General features: G+C 28.1%; 2 protein-coding genes across 2 annotated transcripts; both read left to right on the top strand.

Moving 5' to 3' along the window:
• Positions 1 to 1168: 1168 nt before the first annotated feature.
• Positions 1169 to 12787, top strand: LOC118068133 (centromere-associated protein E-like; the record flags this gene model as incomplete). Its single annotated transcript, XM_035085333.1, has 7 exons — positions 1169 to 1255; positions 5786 to 6080; positions 6149 to 6308; positions 6389 to 11688; positions 11871 to 12115; positions 12193 to 12279; positions 12356 to 12787. Coding segments are annotated over 7 exons (6606 nt in total), but the record flags the coding sequence as incomplete, so codon positions are not given.
• A 345-nt stretch (positions 12788 to 13132) lies between these two features.
• LOC118068189 (uncharacterized) lies at positions 13133 to 14566 on the top strand. The gene is made up of 4 exons (XM_035085408.1): positions 13133 to 13255; positions 13870 to 14019; positions 14099 to 14257; positions 14321 to 14566. The coding sequence occupies exons 1-4, from the start codon at positions 13196 to 13198 to the stop codon at positions 14465 to 14467; spliced, it is 516 nt and encodes a 171-aa protein (XP_034941299.1). The 5' UTR covers positions 13133 to 13195; the 3' UTR covers positions 14468 to 14566.
• Positions 14567 to 20274: the final 5708 nt, after the last annotated feature.

The raw sequence follows: 20274 nt of genomic DNA, 5'->3' as shown, positions 1-20274 counted from the left end.
AAATCTTCTTTCTAGTTTGTTGGATTGAATGATATGAGCTTGACAATATTTTATAAAAATTTACTCTCAAGAATAATTTTCTTACAAGAAATATCATTATAAATTCAAATAATAATTTTTTATATGAATTATAAGTCATATTAATTTTTTTATGGACATAAATTTCTTTTAAATTTAATTGAGCAAATAAAAAGTAATTTTATTGGGAAAATACACAGAAAGCTAAAAATATTTTTAAAAAGAGATTAGTAATTCTTTATTGGGTTAGTTATTCTAAAAGTTGTGTCTTTAAGTAAAAACAATTATTTTTTTTATAGAATAAATTTGAATATTTTTACTGCGTTTATCTTTATTTTTAGGAGATTAGTTAAAGTAGTACCATTGAAAAGTTTTTGTGGAGTTTTCAGACTGTTAATACAGTTTCCATGCTCTGTGCTCTCTTTTAGCTTCCATTTGAAAAACCGTAGTCATGTAGAAAGAAGTGTATTTTAGTGACGTTGCACTTGAAATAAGTGAATCTCAAGAATATTTTTGGTCCACCGGAGAACTCTGTCGTGTTTCTCGAAACGAAAGTTTATGAAATTCTTTCATGCGAATCTCAGAAAATGTATTGGACTCATCTATATTTCTTTGCATTTTTATTCATGTCTTCTATCATTTTTTCTTTGCTTTTTTTTTTTTAACTTTTGAATATTTAGAATAATTTTTATTTATTGAGTAAGGTGTATCAATATGGAATAAGTTTGTAACATAAAATACCATGCAGAAAACTAAAAACTGCACTCTATTTATACATAACAAAATTTTTGTCAAAATTTAATAAACAAAAATAAATAGTACAACTTTAATTAGAACATGTATGGAAATTTTTCTCTACCAATATAAAATCAGTGACAAATATTTTTAATGGAAGTTGAGTTTATTTTTAGTAAAATTTTAAATATTAATTTTTTTTCATTTCATTTTTCGAATTTTATACCATACGAGAGTTAGATATTTTTCCAAAGCGGCCAAGCTTGAATAATCGTGATATGAAAGCTCTCTAAAATTTATTGGAGAATTTTTTCGAAAAGTTGCACTATCTCAGAGAATTCTAGAAATTTCTAGAATAATCTGATGCTCGAAATGGACTTATATTAATCTTTTTTCAAACAATTGTTTTCTGAATATAATACCAAATATAAAGAACGACAGGCAAATAATAGACCTTAAAAGACAAGCAATAATTCTCTATATTTCAAATAAAAAAAACCAAGTAAGCTTTTGATCAACGGTATGTTGATATAAAGGATACTTTATTAAGACAGGTATTGGGTTCATGAACGATTCTGTCTTTCGACATTCACTGAAATAACATTGCGTTTCAGCAGTTCAATGTGTGTATGCTCACAAAATATAAACTCGGTAGGTATTTATTCAGAGAGGAAGTACTTCTGTGGTATTGGATCTACTACTTGCTGGTTTAGAAGGGTAAACAGAAATGGACATGCCTACTACAAAGAGAATAACACCCAATGATTCTGTTTTCTCTTTAGCTTTACCCATTTTTACATATACAAATTTTAGATTTTAACTAATATTAATTTTATTTTATCTCATTTTTATTGGAATGAGTTAGTCACAGGATTTATTTTGATTTAATTTTATAAAGATTAATAAAAAGTAGAAAAAAATTCTCTGTGTTTTCAATATTCATCATTTTGAGAATGTCGGCACAAAATTAGATTTTACTACTGAAAACTATTTTTTATTGGTTTTTTAAATATTTTATTCAACGTTAATATCAATAAATTCATTTATTCATCAAAAATATGAAAAAATCTTATATTTCAAAATTATCTAGAATATTTAAAGAATTTATTTCTCAAAATCAATTCAACTTTATTATTTTTGTAACAAATAAATTGATAAATTTTCGTCTCTAGTATTCACAAAATTTGCGGTGCAATCTTTTTAATATTTTCTGTTAGTTTATGATTATTATTTAAAGTGAATGAAACTTTATAGATATTGTGTTCAATATCTATATAAAAATATATATATTCTCTAAATTTTTATTTATTTGATTACTTGTTTGTATGAGCATCAGCTGAAAATGGCAGAATCGATTTTGATAAAGTGCGGTTTGCTATTTAATGGAACTTTTAAATATAAAACATGTGATATGTAGTATTCAATTCTATTCAGATAATAACATCATGCCAAATGTTGTTCATTGATATTTGTTTGTGTTATATAATTTCTATTGAATTTATATATTCAACACAGTGACATATTAAGAAATGGATTTATCTTTTTTCGATTATTTTTTATAAGAATACACATTAAAAGACAATAAAAAATAATAATAAATCGTTTAAAGGCTTTTAGGTTCAATGCAATTTTAATGAGATTAATATTTAAACTTTTCTTGTGATGCATATTTTGGACTGTCATAAATTAATTTTCATCACGAGTAATAACCTCGCGTGAATGTAAAATTAAATATGAAGTTGAAAAGTTTTGAACTTTGCAAAAATTAAACGTGGATGTGAACTTGGCACCCATTTCAACGAAGTCACCAGCAAAAAGTAGCGTAAAATCATGCAATAATAGTCAACAAGCGACTAATAGCACAAATTTGATGTACTCATTAAAAAATTAAAATTGTAAAAATGAAAAATATCTTTCTTGTATTTTTTACAATTATAAATATATATTATATGTATGTATAAAAATAAATACCCCCTAAAAATTAATATAAATTCTATACAACCACCGGTTTTTTCTTTCAAATATAGATGAGACTGTATGATTAATCGATAAGCAGACGACTATGTTAAAGGTATAAAATTTCAATTTTTTGTTTAGGCTATGATGTTATAATAAATGGAGGTGTCATCATGATTTTGCTTCTATTCATGAAACTAATATATCATAACTTTGACTTGGCGACGTTTAGTTCCGGTTCTTTGGCTTTATAGTTTTTTCCTGGAGGGAAAACAAAGAAAAAAATTAACAATTATATAATTCAAGAGCATGACATGGTGATATTTACTCATTGAATCGTGAATTCATTTATGTAGTTATTTTATTACCTGTCTGAGTTTTTTGAATTTCATGTATCAGTTGCTGTTTTTCTGATCTTAATTTTGCAAGTTCTTCTTTCAGGGCAATATTTTCCTTCTCTAAATTGTACATACCGTACTTGCCATGTTCTACATCACTTTTAAGAGATTCAATATCATGTTTTATTCTAACCAATTCACTTTTTACCGCAAATAATTCTTTCTCTGTTTCGTGTAAATTTCTTTTCAATGTCTTCTCATAATTACTTACTAATTTATTATTTTTCTTCTTTTCCACTTCTTCATTAACTTTTTTTTTTGAATTTTCCATCAATTGATTATTTTCATCTTTAGAAATTTTTTTCTTATCCTTCAGACCGGATGATTGTGAATTTTTATTAATACTTTTTTCATTCTCGACCTTATTTAACTGACTTTTTAAAGTATTTTTCTCAATATTGCTTGTTAAAAGTTCAGCCGTTAATTTTTCATTTTCAGCCTTTGAAATGTTAATTGTGTCCTTCATTTGTTCATTTTCCAATTGTAAAGCTGATATTTTTCGAGTCATCGTCTCAATTTGTGATTTTAAATCTCGTATTTCATTATCAGCGACACTTATTCTGCTCGTTAAGTCGTCTATTTCGATTGAATTTTTTGTAATCGTTTCCTTCAACTTATCGTTATTCGTATTCATTTCTGCTGACAATTCTTGTAAATATAAATATTCTTCTTGCTGTCTTTCCAAGTTTTCATCAGCATTTTTAAGTTTAATACACAAATTATCACGATCATTTACTAATTCATCAATCGTCTTTTTTAATTGCTTTACATCTTCTTCAAGCTTTGTATTTTTCTCAATTTGTTGTTGTAAACTTTCTGCAGTTTGATCTGAATTTTTAAGTAAAAATTCAATCTGCATTTGAAAGTTGTTATTTTTCTCTTTCAACTCATTAATAATTTCTTCACTTTGGCGATTCTTAACGTTCATTTTTTTCAAATCACCTTCCAGTTTATTGGTTCTAAGCTTCATACTTTTAATTCTCATCTGCAGTGATTCTCGTTCTTTAACACCTTCTTCACCTAGTACCACACTCTTCTTCTTGTAAGTCATTCTGGAATTTTTTAATTCACTATTTTCTAATTTTAACTTGGCTATTTCTCTTTGTAAAGTAGCTCGATCTAGTTTAATGTCCTCTAATTCCGCTTCGAGTCGCTCAATTTCTTTAGTAGAACGTTCAAATTGTTTTAAAGCTTCTTTAGCTGTTGTTTGTTCAATAATTAATTGACTTGTTATATCGTTATTACAGTTTTTAAGCATTAATAATTCTGTTTCAAGTTGTTCTTGATTATTATTATTATTCCACTTTTTTTCCAAACGAACTAATTTATCATTTGTTGTTTTCAATTGTTCTTTGGTAACTTCCAGCAATGATTGAAGCCTTTGTACTTCTTCTTCAGTTTGAGTTGCGAAATCTGTTTGTGTAGAATTTAATTTTGTGTTGAACTCACATGCTAATGTTTTTATTTTTTCATCAAGTTTTTTATTTTTCATTAAAGCTATTGTTAACTTTGTTTTTGCGGTTGAAACACTACGTTTCAATGCTCTTTCTTTTAGTAAATTTTTTTTTAATAATATTCGTTTATCATTTTCAAGTTTTTGAATTTGTCCTTTCATTTCTCGTAAATAATAATTTTCATGTAATTTTTCATGCCCTCCACCTTCAAAATTAATATCACGAAGCTCTTGTTCTTCAGTACAACTCATGTATTCTAATTTTTCACTGTCATTATCATCATTATCATCAACTGGTTCATCTGAACGATTACCAAGAATTTCCAAGTCAATATTATTATCATTTTTACGGATTATTTGATTAGTTTCTATTAATTTATTTGATAAACTATTAATAATATCAATTACTTTTGCCAATAAATTACTGAATAATTTGTCTAAAACTGTATCGACTTTAATAAAAGCACTGAGTTCGATTTTAAACTGTTGCAATTTAGTACTCGAATCGTTATTTTCAATTTTCATTCTTAAATTATTGATTTCTCTAATCAATTGTTGTCTCTCTTGTTCAATACGAGCATTGATTTCTACCATTTGATTTTGAACTTTTTCATGAACAGTCAATGAAAATGTTTGTTTCGTATGTAAAAGTGCATCATTTAAATTTTGGATTTGAGTTTTCATTTTTTCATTTATTGACTCCAAACGACGAATTTCTTCAGTCTGATATTTTACAAATGGATCTTGGGATAATAAAATACTCGATGCATCTTTTCCTACGCTGTGAAGAGCCACTTGCAGTTTGTAAATATCACTCTGTAAAGTAGCACGTTCATGAGTCCATTTTTTCATCGCATTTATTGTGCTATTTAATCTCTTCAAAGAGACCATTGCTGCTTCAACAAGATTCCCCTTATCCAAGTCGAGATCGGACTCTTCCAGCTCCATAATAAATTTTCACTTGTTAATCTTTGCATAATCGTTAACAAAAAATTGTTACGAAACTAATTTTTAATTACTTATTCTGAAATTTAATAATTTTTTAAGATGTCTCTTTCACTGCCACATTGTTATTTTATCAACAAATTATAAGGTTAAACTGTCTTGAATGATTAGTGATGACAATTGAAGAAATTTCATGAGGTATTATGTAACCTAAAAATAAAGGAAATTTTCTAGTTTTATCTTAAAAACAGCATGACTTAAATTACTCGTTATTTTTATTAAATTAACATGTAACATATTACAAATTATGGAGGAAAGTATGATAAAATGTTTTTGTAAATGTATTGATGAATTTCCGGAAATCTGTTTTAATTCTGCAATAATACCTTTGAAACTTTCAAAAACTTCATCATGTGAATGTGATGACACAAATGGTAATGAAATCTATTATCATCGTAGATTATTTATAATTGCCAAGTATCAAGAAATAAGGGTGTATATAAAAAAATTACGTATAGAACGACATCGATTAAAAATTGAGAATGAGAGATTAAAATCTGTATTAAAAAAACTAGGTAATATTTTTTTCATTATTGAATTAAATTCTGTATTTAAATAATTATTGTGACATTTTTCTACATAGGAATAAATTTAAACGATGTATTGCTTACTGATCGAGTCATAAATTATGGTTGTCGAAAAAATAGTAATCGATTAGAACAAAACGAAGGAAAAATTAACAAACAGATCAAAGATCTGGAAGATAAATTAGAGAAATGTGATACGTATGAGCGTATTGAAAAGTAAGAAAATATCGCGTAAAAAAAAATAATAAATTAGTCTTTTAAACTTAATATGTACTTTGATTTATTTGAAAATTAAGGGATATCGGAGACGATCAGAGAACTGAGTTCACTGAGGTTGAAAACAAATCATCATATGCGGGTGTGAATCGTTTGAGAGCACAGATAAGAGAACTGAAAAAAAATGAAAAAGCAGTTGCGGATCAAAATCATCCGGTGACAATTGCACAGAGGCCAATTGAAACAGGAACTATACTTTCAAAGACTGACGATAATTCTGGGATAGAAAAAGAAGCTGTACATCATTCCTTGATTGCTACAAAGAGTAGCAAAGAATTCACTCAAGAATTGGTTGTAGAAGGAAAAAAACTACTAAAACCTGAACTAATAACCGAGGAGTTACAAGAAAATTTGAAAGCAACAAGACATGAAAAGAAGAAAGAAAATATTGAGAATATAACAAGTCTAACAAACTGTCGAGAAGAATTGGCCAAATTACCGAGCGATAATTTAAAGCTTGAGGATGATCTTCAAAGACTTAAAAAACAGAATGTAGCCTATGAAGACGAATTATTTAGTCTTTCTAGACAGACAGAATTGATAGGTACTCCACAAAAGACCGTTCAATTGAGTGAGAAAGATTCAACATCACAACAATTTCATCAGCAAGATACTGAACAAGAGAATATTAAACTAAAACAGCAGTTAGAAAAGTTCCAAAAAAAAATATTTGAGTTGAATGCAGAGAATTTACAGTTGAAAAATGATCTTAAGAATTTAAGAGAAAACAATGGAAATGTGGAAGGGAAATTAAATTTACTTGAAGCTGTAAGTGGTGAAGAAGATAGTTTCAAGTTTAAGTTTGAAAAGTGTCTAGAGGAAGTGAATAAATTAAAAGTCGAAAAATTAAAGTTGACGAATGATTTTGAAGATTTACAAAAATTGACTGGGGTAAAAAAAAATTTCAAAAGTCCAGAAGTAACATCTGGTGATGAAGAAATTAAACAACTTAGATTAGATCTAGAAAATTGTCAAAGAGAAGTTCATCAACTGAGAAGTGAAAATTCAAATTTGAATGATAGTCTTCGAAATCTGATACAGGAGAAAAAAAACATAGAAAATATAATTAATTTTCCAGAAAATTTAAGTGACATTTCAGAAGAAAGATCTGATATGTATGGTGAGATAGAACATATATTAGCTGATGATAATGATGAAATGGAATATCGATTTGATCAACTTAAAAAAACAAACGAGAGTTTGAATAAGGAAGTAGATGAATGGAAAGAGAAATACAACAAATTGAGTGAAGACATGGATATAAAATTGAATGCTTCGGAAGCCTTAATTAGAAAGTTAAGAAGGCAGTCAGAATTATCTGAAGAATCAGAAAAATTATTGGGTCTAGAACGTGCAAACATTGATGACAATTTAAATCAATTGATTACAGAAAATAAAAAATTACAAGGAGAAAATGATGAGTGGAAAAGGAAATATAAAAATTTAGATGAAGAATTGAAGGAACTGGAAAAAACTTATCGAGATAACGAAACAGAAAATAAGAATAATTTAGAAGCTTTGAAAATTTTGGAAACCAAGTATAAAAACTTAGAAGAAGAATTAGTAAGAAAGAAAAGGGAAAGTTCTATGCTTGAAACTGAAAGGAATAAATATTCAGACGAGAAGAATGAATTATTGGAGAAAGAGAAAAAAGAAAAGAGTACAAGTGATAATTTAAAAGAATATTCAATGACACTTGAAGGACAATTACAAAAATTAAAGGAACATGGAGAATCTCTACAGAATGAGCTTGAACAAATGAGTAAATCCTTGGAAAGTACTACAACAAATGAAGAAATATTGAAGGAGAAGCTTGAAGAATCAATGTTGAATAATAAAAATTTAGAAGAGTCCTTAATACAACGAGAAAAAGAATTAAAAAGTATTAAAGATGATATTGATAAGATGAAATTAGTTAATGAAGAATTGAAAGAAAAATTAAAACGAGCTCACATCGAAAAGGATTCATTGCAAAAAATGCTCCACGATGTACAAAAAGATTATGATGAAACCAAGGAATCATCAGAAAGTATATCATTCGAATGTGTAAATTTAAAGAAGGAAAAAAATGAATTGAACTCAAAAATTAACGAATTACAAGCAGATTTGCAAGATTCCTATGATAGAATAAAAGAGCTCAGTAGTAAATTAGATGAAGAAATAAAAAAAGTGAAGGGATTGACGCAAGATATTAGTGACGCTAAAGATCAAGTAAAATTAATGGAAAGTAAATATTCCGACTGGGAAAACTTGAAAAAGCAGTTGGAGAACGATCTGGATTTAGTTAAAAAAGAAGAAGAAAATACGAGAAATCAATTATCTTCTGAAAAAGAAGCAAAAGAAGCAGTCCAAAACGAATTGTTAACACTAAAGAAAGATCTAAAGGATTTAATTTCCGAATTAGACAATATGAAATTAGATAATGATAGGCTAAACAAAGAACGAGATGATTTGAAGCAACAATTAATAAGTAAAGAAGATCATTTGTTTAACATTGAAGCTGAAAATAATGATTTGAGGACAAAGAAAGAAGATTATGAGCAACAATATATTGTATTAAATTCAGACAATACAAGTTTAAGACAAAAAATTGGTGATTTAGAAGGAGAATTAGAAAGTTGCAGATCAGAAATTTCTCAAAGGAATCAGGAAATAAATAAATTAAGTTCAGAATTAAAAACTGAAGTGAATAAAGTTGATAAATTAGAAAATGAATTGTTAAAATATCAAAATATTGAAAATAAATTAAATGATGTAGAGAAAACATTGACTGATGTAACTCGTGTTAAAGATGATGCTTTAATGGAAATTAACGAATTGCATGAAGAGTTAAAATTGTTAAAAAAAGAGTTAACTAAATGTCGTGACCAGAATGAAAAATTACAAGAAGAGATAGAAGATTCAAAGAAGCAACAGTCGATTCTCAGAAAAAATTCTAATGATTTAAAGGAAGAAATTTCGGCTCTAAAAAGTGCTCGAGAAAAACTTCAAAATGATTATAATGAATCCTTAAATAAGTCTTTAGGTTTTGAAGATAATCTTCAGAAGCTGATGAATGAAGTGATGACATTAAAAAAAGAAAATGATAATTTAAAAATTGAGAGTACAGATGCTCAGAAAAATGTCGAAGAATTAAACAAGACAAATACAAATCTCTTGTCAGATTTAGAAGGAGCTAAGACTGATCTTAATGCATGTCATATTTTGAATGAACAATTGAAGCACAAATTAGAGAAGCTTGAAGGAGAATGTAGTGATAGTAAAGCTAAGATTGATGCTTTAAAAGAAGACTTACAAACATCAAGAATAAGTCTTTCCAAAGAAAAAACGCAAGTAAATACTTTAGAATCGAGCTTAGCAGATTTGAGGATAGAGAAAGCGAGTTTAGTAGACGAATTGAATCGCTTGAGAATCAAAATTGAGACATTGCAAAAAAATCTTGTAAGTAAAGAAAATCAATTGACGGCAGCGAAAGCTGATCTAGTTGAGTTTAATGCTCTTAAAGATGAATTGAATAAATGTCGTCAGCATCGAGATGAACTTCTCAGTAAATCTGATACCATGAAAAAACAAATGGAGACATTAAAGGAAGGTGGTAAAAGGGTCAGTGATGAGCTGGATGCTGTAAAACCAGAACTATACGTTTTGAAGACGGAAAAAGAGGAGTTGAATTCACAAATAAAAACCTTGGAAATGGAGTTGAAAGATTTGAAGATTGAGAGTGAAAAGAAAAAAGCGTTGGAGAAGGTTAAAGAAGAATTAGAAAAACGTTTAATGGATTCAGAAACAGCGCGTAATAAATTAAAGAAAGAAATAGAAAATTTAAGACAAAATTTAAATGTAGCTAAAGAGAATGCTGCAATGAAAGATGCAATACAAGAGGAACTAGATGCTTTAAAGGGAACACTGGCAAATTTGAGGCAAAGTATTGAAATACGTGATATTGAAAATGATAAACTCAAGACAGAACTCGGAGAAGCAAAAAGCGAAGTTGATAAACTAAAACTTGAGTCAAATGAAATACAAAATAAAAATAAAAATCTTGATGCTCAAGTAAAGAATTTAAATAATGAGATAACTCGTTTGGATAATGAAGTAAATCAGTTGAATAATCAAAAAGGTCAGTTGGAGAAAAACATTGGAAAAAAATCATCTGAAGTAGAACAGATGAAGGAAAGATTGAAAAGTGTGTCATTAGAACGTGATAGCTTAAAGGTTGATGCTGAAAAGATGAAGCTTGATCGGGACAAACTCTCTCATGATTTGGATGAAAAAGAGAAAAGAATGAATGATGTTTCAAAAGGTATGGATAAGTGGATGGTTGAGACAGAAAAATTGGAGATGGAAAATAACAGATTAAGAAGAGAATTAGATGAGTTAAAGAACAATTCAATTGATATGAAAGTAGATATGGGCGATGAAATTAAAATTGCAAAAGTGTCAGAGGATTTAAGTAATCTACGGCAAGAATTACAACGAGTCAAAAGGGAAAATGATGAATTAAAGATTAATTGGGAAAAATCAAAGCGTGATCTTGATAAATGTGAACAAGAAAATGAGAAGTTGAAAAGTGAACTTGGAGGAATAATGAAGAGTGTAAGTGAAACAAAGGATGGCATTCAAAGAGCTCCTGTTGTACCAAGTAAAGATGAAAATGACGAATCCAAAGAACTGCTGCAGTCTAAAGATTCAGAAATACTGAAAATGGAAATAGAACGACTACAGACGAAAAATAATGTGCTGGAAAATAGTTTGAATGACTTGAAAAATGTTCTTATAAATTATAAAACTGAAAATAATATTCTGAAGTCGGGTATTGATGAAACATCAAAGTTAAATGAGATTCTTACCGAAATGGAATCATTAAGAATGAGAGTTCGAGATTTAGAAAAAGAGAATAAAAAATTAATTGATATCAAGAAAGAGCTAGAGAAAAACTTAGATATAAAAAATACTGATATTCAAGGTATTAATTTATTACGAGAAAACTTACAAAAAGATGTAAATTTATCACCAAAATTACAATCTGAAGATCTAAAGAAGTGCAAAGATGAAATTAAACGACTTAAAAACGAATTGAATACGGCAAAGTTTGAGAATAAAATTTTAAAAAGTAGTGAAGATGATACTTCGGAAATGAATAAATTATTAAATGAATTAAATAAGTGGAGAGAAAATTCGGACATATTAGAAGAAGAAAATAAATTATTAAAAAGTCGTATTAATAGTGTTGAAGATGTAGTCCTTATTGATCGACCATCTAATGACTTAATAAAAGCCATTGATTTTCTTGGCTTACAAATGGAAAGACAGACGGAAGGTAAGAATTCACTTGATAAAATTTACAAGCATAATTGAATCTATCTATAATTCTATCAATGACCAGCAATTGAATTTCTTATCATTGAATAATTATAAGATATATTAGTGCCAAGACTTGTATAATATTTTTCCCTATTGAATTATTTATAAGAGCTTTAAAAAATTAAATTTATTTAACAGGTATTTATCGTATTCGTGAGAATATGGGTCATCTGAAGAATACAGTTTGGCACAGGTTTCCGGAGCCGTTGAGGTCAGATGAAGAAACTGTATTTAATTCACAGGATCCCTTGCTGAGAAATATTTTCCAACAATCTAAAAATCTTTCTACTAATGTTACAAGCGCTGAAAAAGAGTTGGTGGATCTTGGAAAGGTGTGGAAAAGTTGTTGGGAAGAGAATCAGAAACTAAGAAAGTTAGTCGAGGTAATTTAGCGGGTGTTTATCTCACTTCCTAGAAAACTTGTGGCTGTAATGAAATGAGTTGTTGAATTTCTCTGTAGGACCTGGGTGCCGCCAATGTTCTCGACACGACAAAGTTGCCTGGAGAGAATATAGAAGGTGTTTTTGACCCCAAGAGTTGGTTGGAAGTAAGACATCTCTTTTATTTTTCGTATTTATTTGCTTTGTTTTTAGTCATCGTTTTGATAAAAATTATTTTTATAGTCATTAACGTTTACCGAGTTGGCTGATCTTCATGATCAAATTTGTGGTATAACATCTAGCTTTGTTACTGAAGACGATGGTCCTGACACACTTCAAGAATCTTATGAATTTTCAATTCCTAAAAGAGATGATGATTATCTTCAACGAAACTACAATATGCTTAATAAAAGGATAGCTGCTCTACAAAGACAAATTTCTGAGAAACAGACAGACACAGGAACAAAAATGATGAAGCTTCGGAGAACGCTACAGAGAACACAAACAGAGTTTATGAAAATTTCTGGTCTTATGAATCAAGAAGAGTGTCGTAATTCTGAGCTTTATCGTATTATGGAAGAATCACCTTGCTGGGTGAATAAATGTACAGCTAAATGTGCGGAATATATTGAATTTATTCCTAAAGTAATATATTGCAAAAAAAATGAAATTTAATACTTCACTATTTTCTAATTTATTTATTTACATTTTTATTATTTTCTTTTAATTTATTATTATTTTAATATAAAAAAAAAATCACTCGGAAGTAATGTCAGGTCTGAGAAAACCATATGTAAGCATTGTAACCAAAATCGTGAGAAGTAAAACAAACTGGAAATATATTTCCGGTTAAATTATTTGTCGTAGCTGCACATTATCATAATGATTATTTACAACAGAGTTTACAACTAGTTATTATTATTAGATATATTGATAACTGATACAACATCCTATTGTTTTTTTATCCCACGAGTTAGTATATAAAATTTATCCAAAAAATTTTTCAACTCATTTGAAGTATTCCAAGTTAAATAGTAATAAGTTATTGCTGTTTTAAAGAATTCAGTAACAAATTTTTATAATATGCGCAATTTGATATTCATTGTTGTTGGACTTTGGCTTGTTCATTTATGTTGTGTTCAGGTATTTATTCCACAATTGTCTACTCTATTGTATGTACTGAATAACTAGCATTTCAAATATCCTATTACAGCAGAAAGTGAATACACATATTTTTTAATTTGTTTGATAGATCAATGATAAATGAAAAACATCAATATTAAATACAATATAAAAAATGAATATATTTTGCATTAAAATTCTGTCATTACTATAAAAAATTGTAATTAAAAATCATAATTAAGAGTTTAGGAAAACAAATGTTTCATCATAATTAATATGCTTGAGCTTCTGATATGACAGAATCACATATTAAATAAATATTTATTTTATTCTATTAGTATGAGGAAGTGCAATTTATATAATTTAAATTAATTAAAAAAACTAAGATAAGCTAGAATAAATGAGAATTCCCTCATTAATGAAGAAAAATCGGTGTTTATATTTTTATCTTACTTGAATTCATTTTGTTTTTTCCATGATATCAACTATTTTTCTTTGTCTTATGAATATAATTATTTATTCTCATTTAGTCGTTAGTACACGGTCAGCATTAATTTTTAACTTAATATTAAGTTTCTTGATCTACTCCAATTTCAATCTGAGCTTCTCTGGTTATTTTTTAAAATTTTTTTTAGGCAGAACTAAATATTGTACTCCTAGATATAGATGCACCTGTTCAAAATCCGGAATATATTACTGATTTTGAAGGATACATGTCTGATGATGAAGACCCACAAGTTATTTGTAATTTTACGATTATAAAAGAATTGCCACAAGGATGTAAGGTAAATGTTTGATAGGAAATAATTTTAAACTAATCTATTAAAGATGAGGAACTTTTTAAGATGAAAAATTAAAATTTAGGGGCATTTAATTTTGAAAGGAGCATCAATGGGAGAGTTTGTTATTTCTACAGGTATAGATTACGAGATGGACTTTTGCGAAATGTTTGATGAACCAATTATAATGGGTCGACTTCTTAGAATGCTTGGATTTAAGAAAGAAAATTGTCCCCCTATACCGGTACAAATTGTTCGTGAGTAAGTTATTGATAAGAACTCTTTCATTTTCATTCATGTTTTTCAGGGAGTCTATGGAAGTGAAGGTTTTCAATTGGATACAGACACTCTGCCAGATGAATTTCCCTCAAATAATTACCTTGCGATATTCGAAATTGTTGACGAAAACGATGAAGAACTTATGGTGATGCACTTGTACCTTCGAATATATTAAAATTTAATTCAATGATGCTCTTTATATGTTTTCCTGAAATAAATTATATTATGTATTGATAAGAATTCAGTTAATATATTTCGACAAGTGGTATCGTGATGAAACTATTGACGAAATTTAATTATTAATTAATCAGTAATAATAGATTACATCAATACTATTAATTATACAGTATTTATTTAACAATTAATTTTTAAAAAATAATAACATGAAATTGCTTATAATAAATGGTAAATTTTTTTTTATTAAATAAGTTGTAAATAAACTATTTGAAGACAAATGATGTATTTAATAAAAAATTCTATTTAAAATAATTTTAAACAAAAAACAATTTATGTCCTTAAAAAATTTTAAATCTATTCTTTGATAGATTTTTCTCTTAAAAAAAGGAATGTTAGATAACAATAATTATTTTCTATAAACAAAGAGAATGAATATAAAATTTATCAGCGAAAAAAATCTGCATTTAAAACTGATGAAAAAAATTCCAGTATTAAATTGATTTTTTCCATTAAACAAATAATTTTTTTTTTATATATAAAACCGTGGGAGCTAATTCATTACAGGATGTTCTGTGACAACTACTAGATATAGCCTGGATAAGATGAAAAAAATCAAAAGTAAAAAATTCCATTGTAAATATTGCATGTAGAGGAAAATATTAAATGTCTAAAGTCAAATTATGATCAACGATGAATTAATTCATTAGGATTTCCTGTTCTTTTCGTGATCGGCAAATTGGTTATTCTAGATTATTCACTGATAAGTTAAAATTATTTTGCACACTCATAAAAATTGCTGCACACTGTGTTTTTTAAAATTAATATATAATAGAACTACCGACAACTCTTACCATTTTCTTCAAATCATCCAAGTAGAATAAAATTGAATATATTCTTCACAATATAGAAGTAGATGAAAATGCAAATATTTTTATTACTTATTGGTGGAATTTTATTCAGCGAATTTTGCAATGTTAAGGTATTCACAAGTGGATTGAAAAAAACAACAAAAATATTTATGGATTTTGTTAAACATTTTTAGGGGGAACTTAGTTTATTTTTCCAAGACTTATTTCCAGGTAAAATAAATTCAGAATATGTTACTGATTTTGAAGGATTCGTTCATGATAATGAAGAAGATGGTTTATTTGTTAATTTCACAATTGTTAAACAATTTCCTGCTGGTTCAAAGGTAATGAATTTATATTCATATTGACAAGCATCATGAGATTTTAATTAATGAACTATCGATTTTAGGGACGTTTCCTTCTGAAAGCAGCATCAATGGGTGAATATGTTGTAGCAACTGGTATTGATTACACGATGGATTTATGTGAAATGATAGAAGAACCAATCATTATGGGTCGTACTTTACGTTGTTTTGGATTCCGTGAAGATGATTGTCCACCTTCACCAGTAAAATATTTCAAGATTTATTTTTTATGGCAACGTATTTATGATTAATTCATAAGTATATACTTTCTTGTGATTTCCAGGGAGTTTATGGGACTGAAAGTTATATCTTAGACTTATCAACACTTCCTGATGAGTTTCCATCAAACAATTATATGCTGTATTTCTATATTATACAAGAAGATGGTGAAATTATTTTATCAATTCACGTTCAAGTGCGAGTCTTTTGAAATCAACAATGAATTTTGTTTTTAAAAAAGGTCCAAAAACATTATTATTACATGCTGCAAGAAAATTCTATATTTAGATGGATCGTGTAAGGTGACAGAGTAACGGAAGTGATTAAGTGATAAATCAATTGATTAAGATTAGGGAAGTTGAGTCATCAAAGCTATGTAAATATTTTATTAGATCTTGTCACGAATCCGAATAAAATATTTTCAAACAGTTTCAGAAAAGATATTATTGTGTTCAGACCAACTTTTGCAGACTTTAAAAAGTTTTTCATTATTCTCAGAACAGTTGGAATAATTCTTTTTGTTGGATTTAGTCTCATGCCTCATCTACAAGGATATTTAGTGATAATGAGTAAGAAGCTTTAACGTTGTTTCCTATAATTTAACAAGTCGACTGCCAGTTAGACTGAAGAAAGGTCTGCCTTAAGGGTTGTTTCAAAATACTTTATTAAAAATGTGTATTTTGGTATGAGAAATTTTCCTTCTCTGCTTCAAACGTACTTTAAATGTTTTCTACTAGCGAAAACAATATGCGTAATGAAATTAATGGAATAACGATCTATTGGCGAAAGACTGTAAAATATAAAAATGTGCATAACTTCTGTGGTAATGATGCTAGGTGGTTGATCTAGGGCTCAAATAAAAAATCTAGACGAAAGGAAGAAAGTCAATATAGTGAAAGTCATAATTAGAAAATAATTTTTGCAAAAATTAAAGCGAGTTCCCATTTTACCCCATTTTAGGGGTGAAATAATTAATTTTTCATATGTTTGACTTGATTCCGCATTTCCACACATCAAGAGGAAGAGAATGAGAGGTCAAACTTGGAAATCGGACAACTTTGATTTTTCGACCCTAAAAAATGGCAAGTGGTACCCCTTTCCATTTTTTTTGGCCAAAAAATAAAGGTACTCCGATTTTGATGATTGAGGGCTCATTCTCTTCGTCTTAATGCGTAGAAATGCGGAATCGGGGCACCGGTCAAGAAAATTCACTTTAACACCCTTAAAAACGGGTTACACTAAATACAAATTACGAATTATCATCCCCTTGACTTTAAACCCTTATAACTCATGAACGGACGGTCCAATAACCGTTTTTAGGGACGTTTTAGAAACTTAGAAATTTAAGCTAAACATGAATATCCATGGAAAGTGTTTAAAAAATTTCTTTCACCCTTAAAATTGCTAAAATATGAAAAAAAATCACATTTTTTTTGGAAGTTGCCAACTATTTTAGCAATTTTAAGGGTGAAAGAAATTTTTTAAACACTTTCCATGGATATTCATGTTTAGCTTAAATTTCTAAGTTTCTAAAACGTCCCTAAAAACGGTTATTGGACCGTCCGTTCATGAGTTATAAGGGTTTAAAGTCAAGGGGATGATAATTCGTAATTTGTATTTAGTGTAACCCGTTTTTAAGGGTGTTAAAGTGAATTTTCTTGACCGGTGCCCCGATTCCGCATTTCTACGCATTAAGACGAAGAGAATGAGCCCTCAATCATCAAAATCGGAGTACCTTTATTTTTTGGCCAAAAAAAATGGAAAGGGGTACCACTTGCCATTTTTTGGGGTCGAAAAATCAAAGTTGTCCGATTTCCAAGTTTGACCTCTCATTCTCTTCGTCTTGATGCGTGGAAATGCGGAATCAAGTCAAACATATGAAAAATTAATTATTTCACCCCTAAAATGGGGTAAAATAGGAACTTGCTTTAATTTTTGCAAAAATTATTCTCTAATTATGATTTTCACTATAACGACTTTCTTCCTTTCGTCTAGATCTTTCATTTGAGTCCTCGATCAACCTCCTAGCATCATTACCACAAAAGTTATGCACATTTTCATATTTTACAATTTTTCGCCAATAGATCATTATTCCATTAATTTCATTACGCATATTGTTTTCCCTAGTAGAAAACATTTAAAGTACGTTTGAAGCAGAGAGGAAAAACCTTCAAAAATACAAAAAATTTTGTTTCCCAAATGTTTCCCATAACCCCACAAGGGGAACGTCGGGTAACTCCCCCACTGGAGAACGTTCTAGGAACCTTTGAAGAACAAATTTTTCTATACGAGTTTATGACATAGTTTAATGTGCAGTACAAATTCAATTATAATAATCCTGAAATCGGGAAAAAGATGTTAATGTGGTAATCAAACTTTATTTAATATTTTTACTTTTGAAAAATGGTTGATTTCAATAATTTAGAACAGAAAAAGTTAAGTATAGTTAGTAAAAGTTGGAAATTTCCTCAAGTGATAAAGGAACATTTAATGCTGTACTAGATAGTAGTTCCTAAATTGGACATATGCAATAAATTAAGTTATAAAATGTTTTACTACATTAGCCTCATCTAATTTGCTAGTCAGAAAATTTCCAGTCTAGTTTCAAGGGAATTGACAACTGTTAATATATAATATGAGATATTCTTGTTCTTTACATTTAGACATTTATTTTTTCGTTAATTGACAGCAAGATAATTAATGAATAAAATGAAGGAAAAATCTAGCAGAAAATTTTTAATGTTTCATCATGAAGAATCGTTATATTTATTTCTTATAAATAAATCATTTTTACAAAGCAGTTTACCATTTAAAATACGGATGTGTCAGAAATTTAAACGTTTATTTTTGGCCATAAAGAAAGTAATTTGTGAAGAGACTACAAAGTGTGATTTATAGATTTAGTGGACTGCTAGATTGTGCTGGAACGACGTCTTGGCATCAAAATTTAACATAATAATGAATAAACATGAAAACGTTTAAAGGACAAAATATACTGTATGTGCTGGTGGTGCTAGAATACAGCATTGGATATTGCGTGATGGGAGAGCTAGCTTTTGGCAAAGAACAAATTTTATCTTGTTGTAAATTCAATGAATTAAAATCGATGAAAACTTTTTATACTAAAGTACGAAGGTAAGTTTAAAGAAAAAGCATTGTTGCTTCCTCTAAGGCTGAAGAGTATAGAAATTCAAGTATCAAGGAAGGACTGTAGTTGTAGTGAAAAATCAATTGAAAACTTTAAATTTTTAGAAAGCAGTTTCTCGTGTACTAAATAAAATAAAGAATCAATAAATACTGACAGTACGTAAATGAATTTTGAGATTGACAGGTTGGAAAAAAAAATGAAATAAATATTGACAGAATAAAAAATGATTAAAGAAAAATAAAAATAAAAAAATTTCTAAAAGTAGTAGACTATTGAAAAAATCTTAACAAGAAGTTCAAATTTAATTAAAGACAATATTTATTTAATATAAATCCTTGATAATAATCAGTTAAATATAGATTCGTGTCGATAAATTTAACAATTTATCAAAATGAATAGAATTTATTAAAATAGTTCTCTTCAATTTCGAGAAAATTATTATATTTTGAAGTTTCAGATGATAAAAAACATCCAAAGAAGTTTGAACAAATACTGTAATCGTCTTAAGCTTAACTATAAAAGGAAAGGAATGACAATAAATCAATGATATCTCCTGAGAGACGCCTGATATGATTATAAAAATACGATTTAACTATTAAATCATGAGATTTGATCTATGACATGACAGTAAATTATTCAAACAATTGAAGTTGTGATGCGTGAGACAATAATGAGGAAATAACAACGTTTTAATTGTATTTGTAATTATGTATCCAATATTCTCACAGGATATCACATATTATGTATTAATATCTTGAGGGATAATTAACAGTGATATTTAACTGGAATGAACAAAAACTTCAATTAATTAGTTTATTTCTAATTAATGACATGTAAAGTTAATTATTGACTATTTAAACATGGTGTTGTATAAAATCTTTATTGTATTCATCAAAATAAGTCAAACAATGTAAAAAAAAATTCCTTAGATGTGAAAGGAATTTTTTAAAGACATTCTGACATGTTTGAAGTATTTTTTTACGTCTCATTAGCTATTTAATGATCATATATCAACATTTATTTTAGGAAAGAGTATTTTTTACTAGTTTTTAGTAGACAATATTTACCGTAACAAGTTTATGTAGCAAGTTAAAGGTTTTACTAATCTAGTATTATTAATTCTCTTTGTACACCATGTTCTGTTACTTAGCCTTTGTAATCGTAAATTTATCGAAAATCCTGCTATATTTTTCACTAAATACAAAGTTCTACAAATAATTAACAG

Source organism: Chelonus insularis, unplaced genomic scaffold, assembly GCF_013357705.1.
Source record: "Chelonus insularis isolate UGA/USDA-ARS -01 unplaced genomic scaffold, ASM1335770v1 contig_399_pilon, whole genome shotgun sequence".
NCBI lineage: Eukaryota > Metazoa > Arthropoda > Insecta > Hymenoptera > Braconidae > Chelonus > Chelonus insularis.
This window is presented reverse-complemented; position numbering and strand designations above follow the sequence as displayed.

Coding starts and splice junctions, on each gene's coding strand:
- LOC118068189 (XM_035085408.1), top strand. CDS start 13,196: ATGCGCAATTTGATATTCATTGTTGTTGGACTTTGGCTTGTTCATTTA. Junction 13,256..13,869: donor TTCATTTATGTTGTGTTCAG/GTATTTATTCCA, acceptor AATTTTTTTTAG/GCAGAACTAAATATTGTACT. Junction 14,258..14,320: donor AAAATTGTCCCCCTATACCG/GTACAAATTGTT, acceptor CATGTTTTTCAG/GGAGTCTATGGAAGTGAAGG.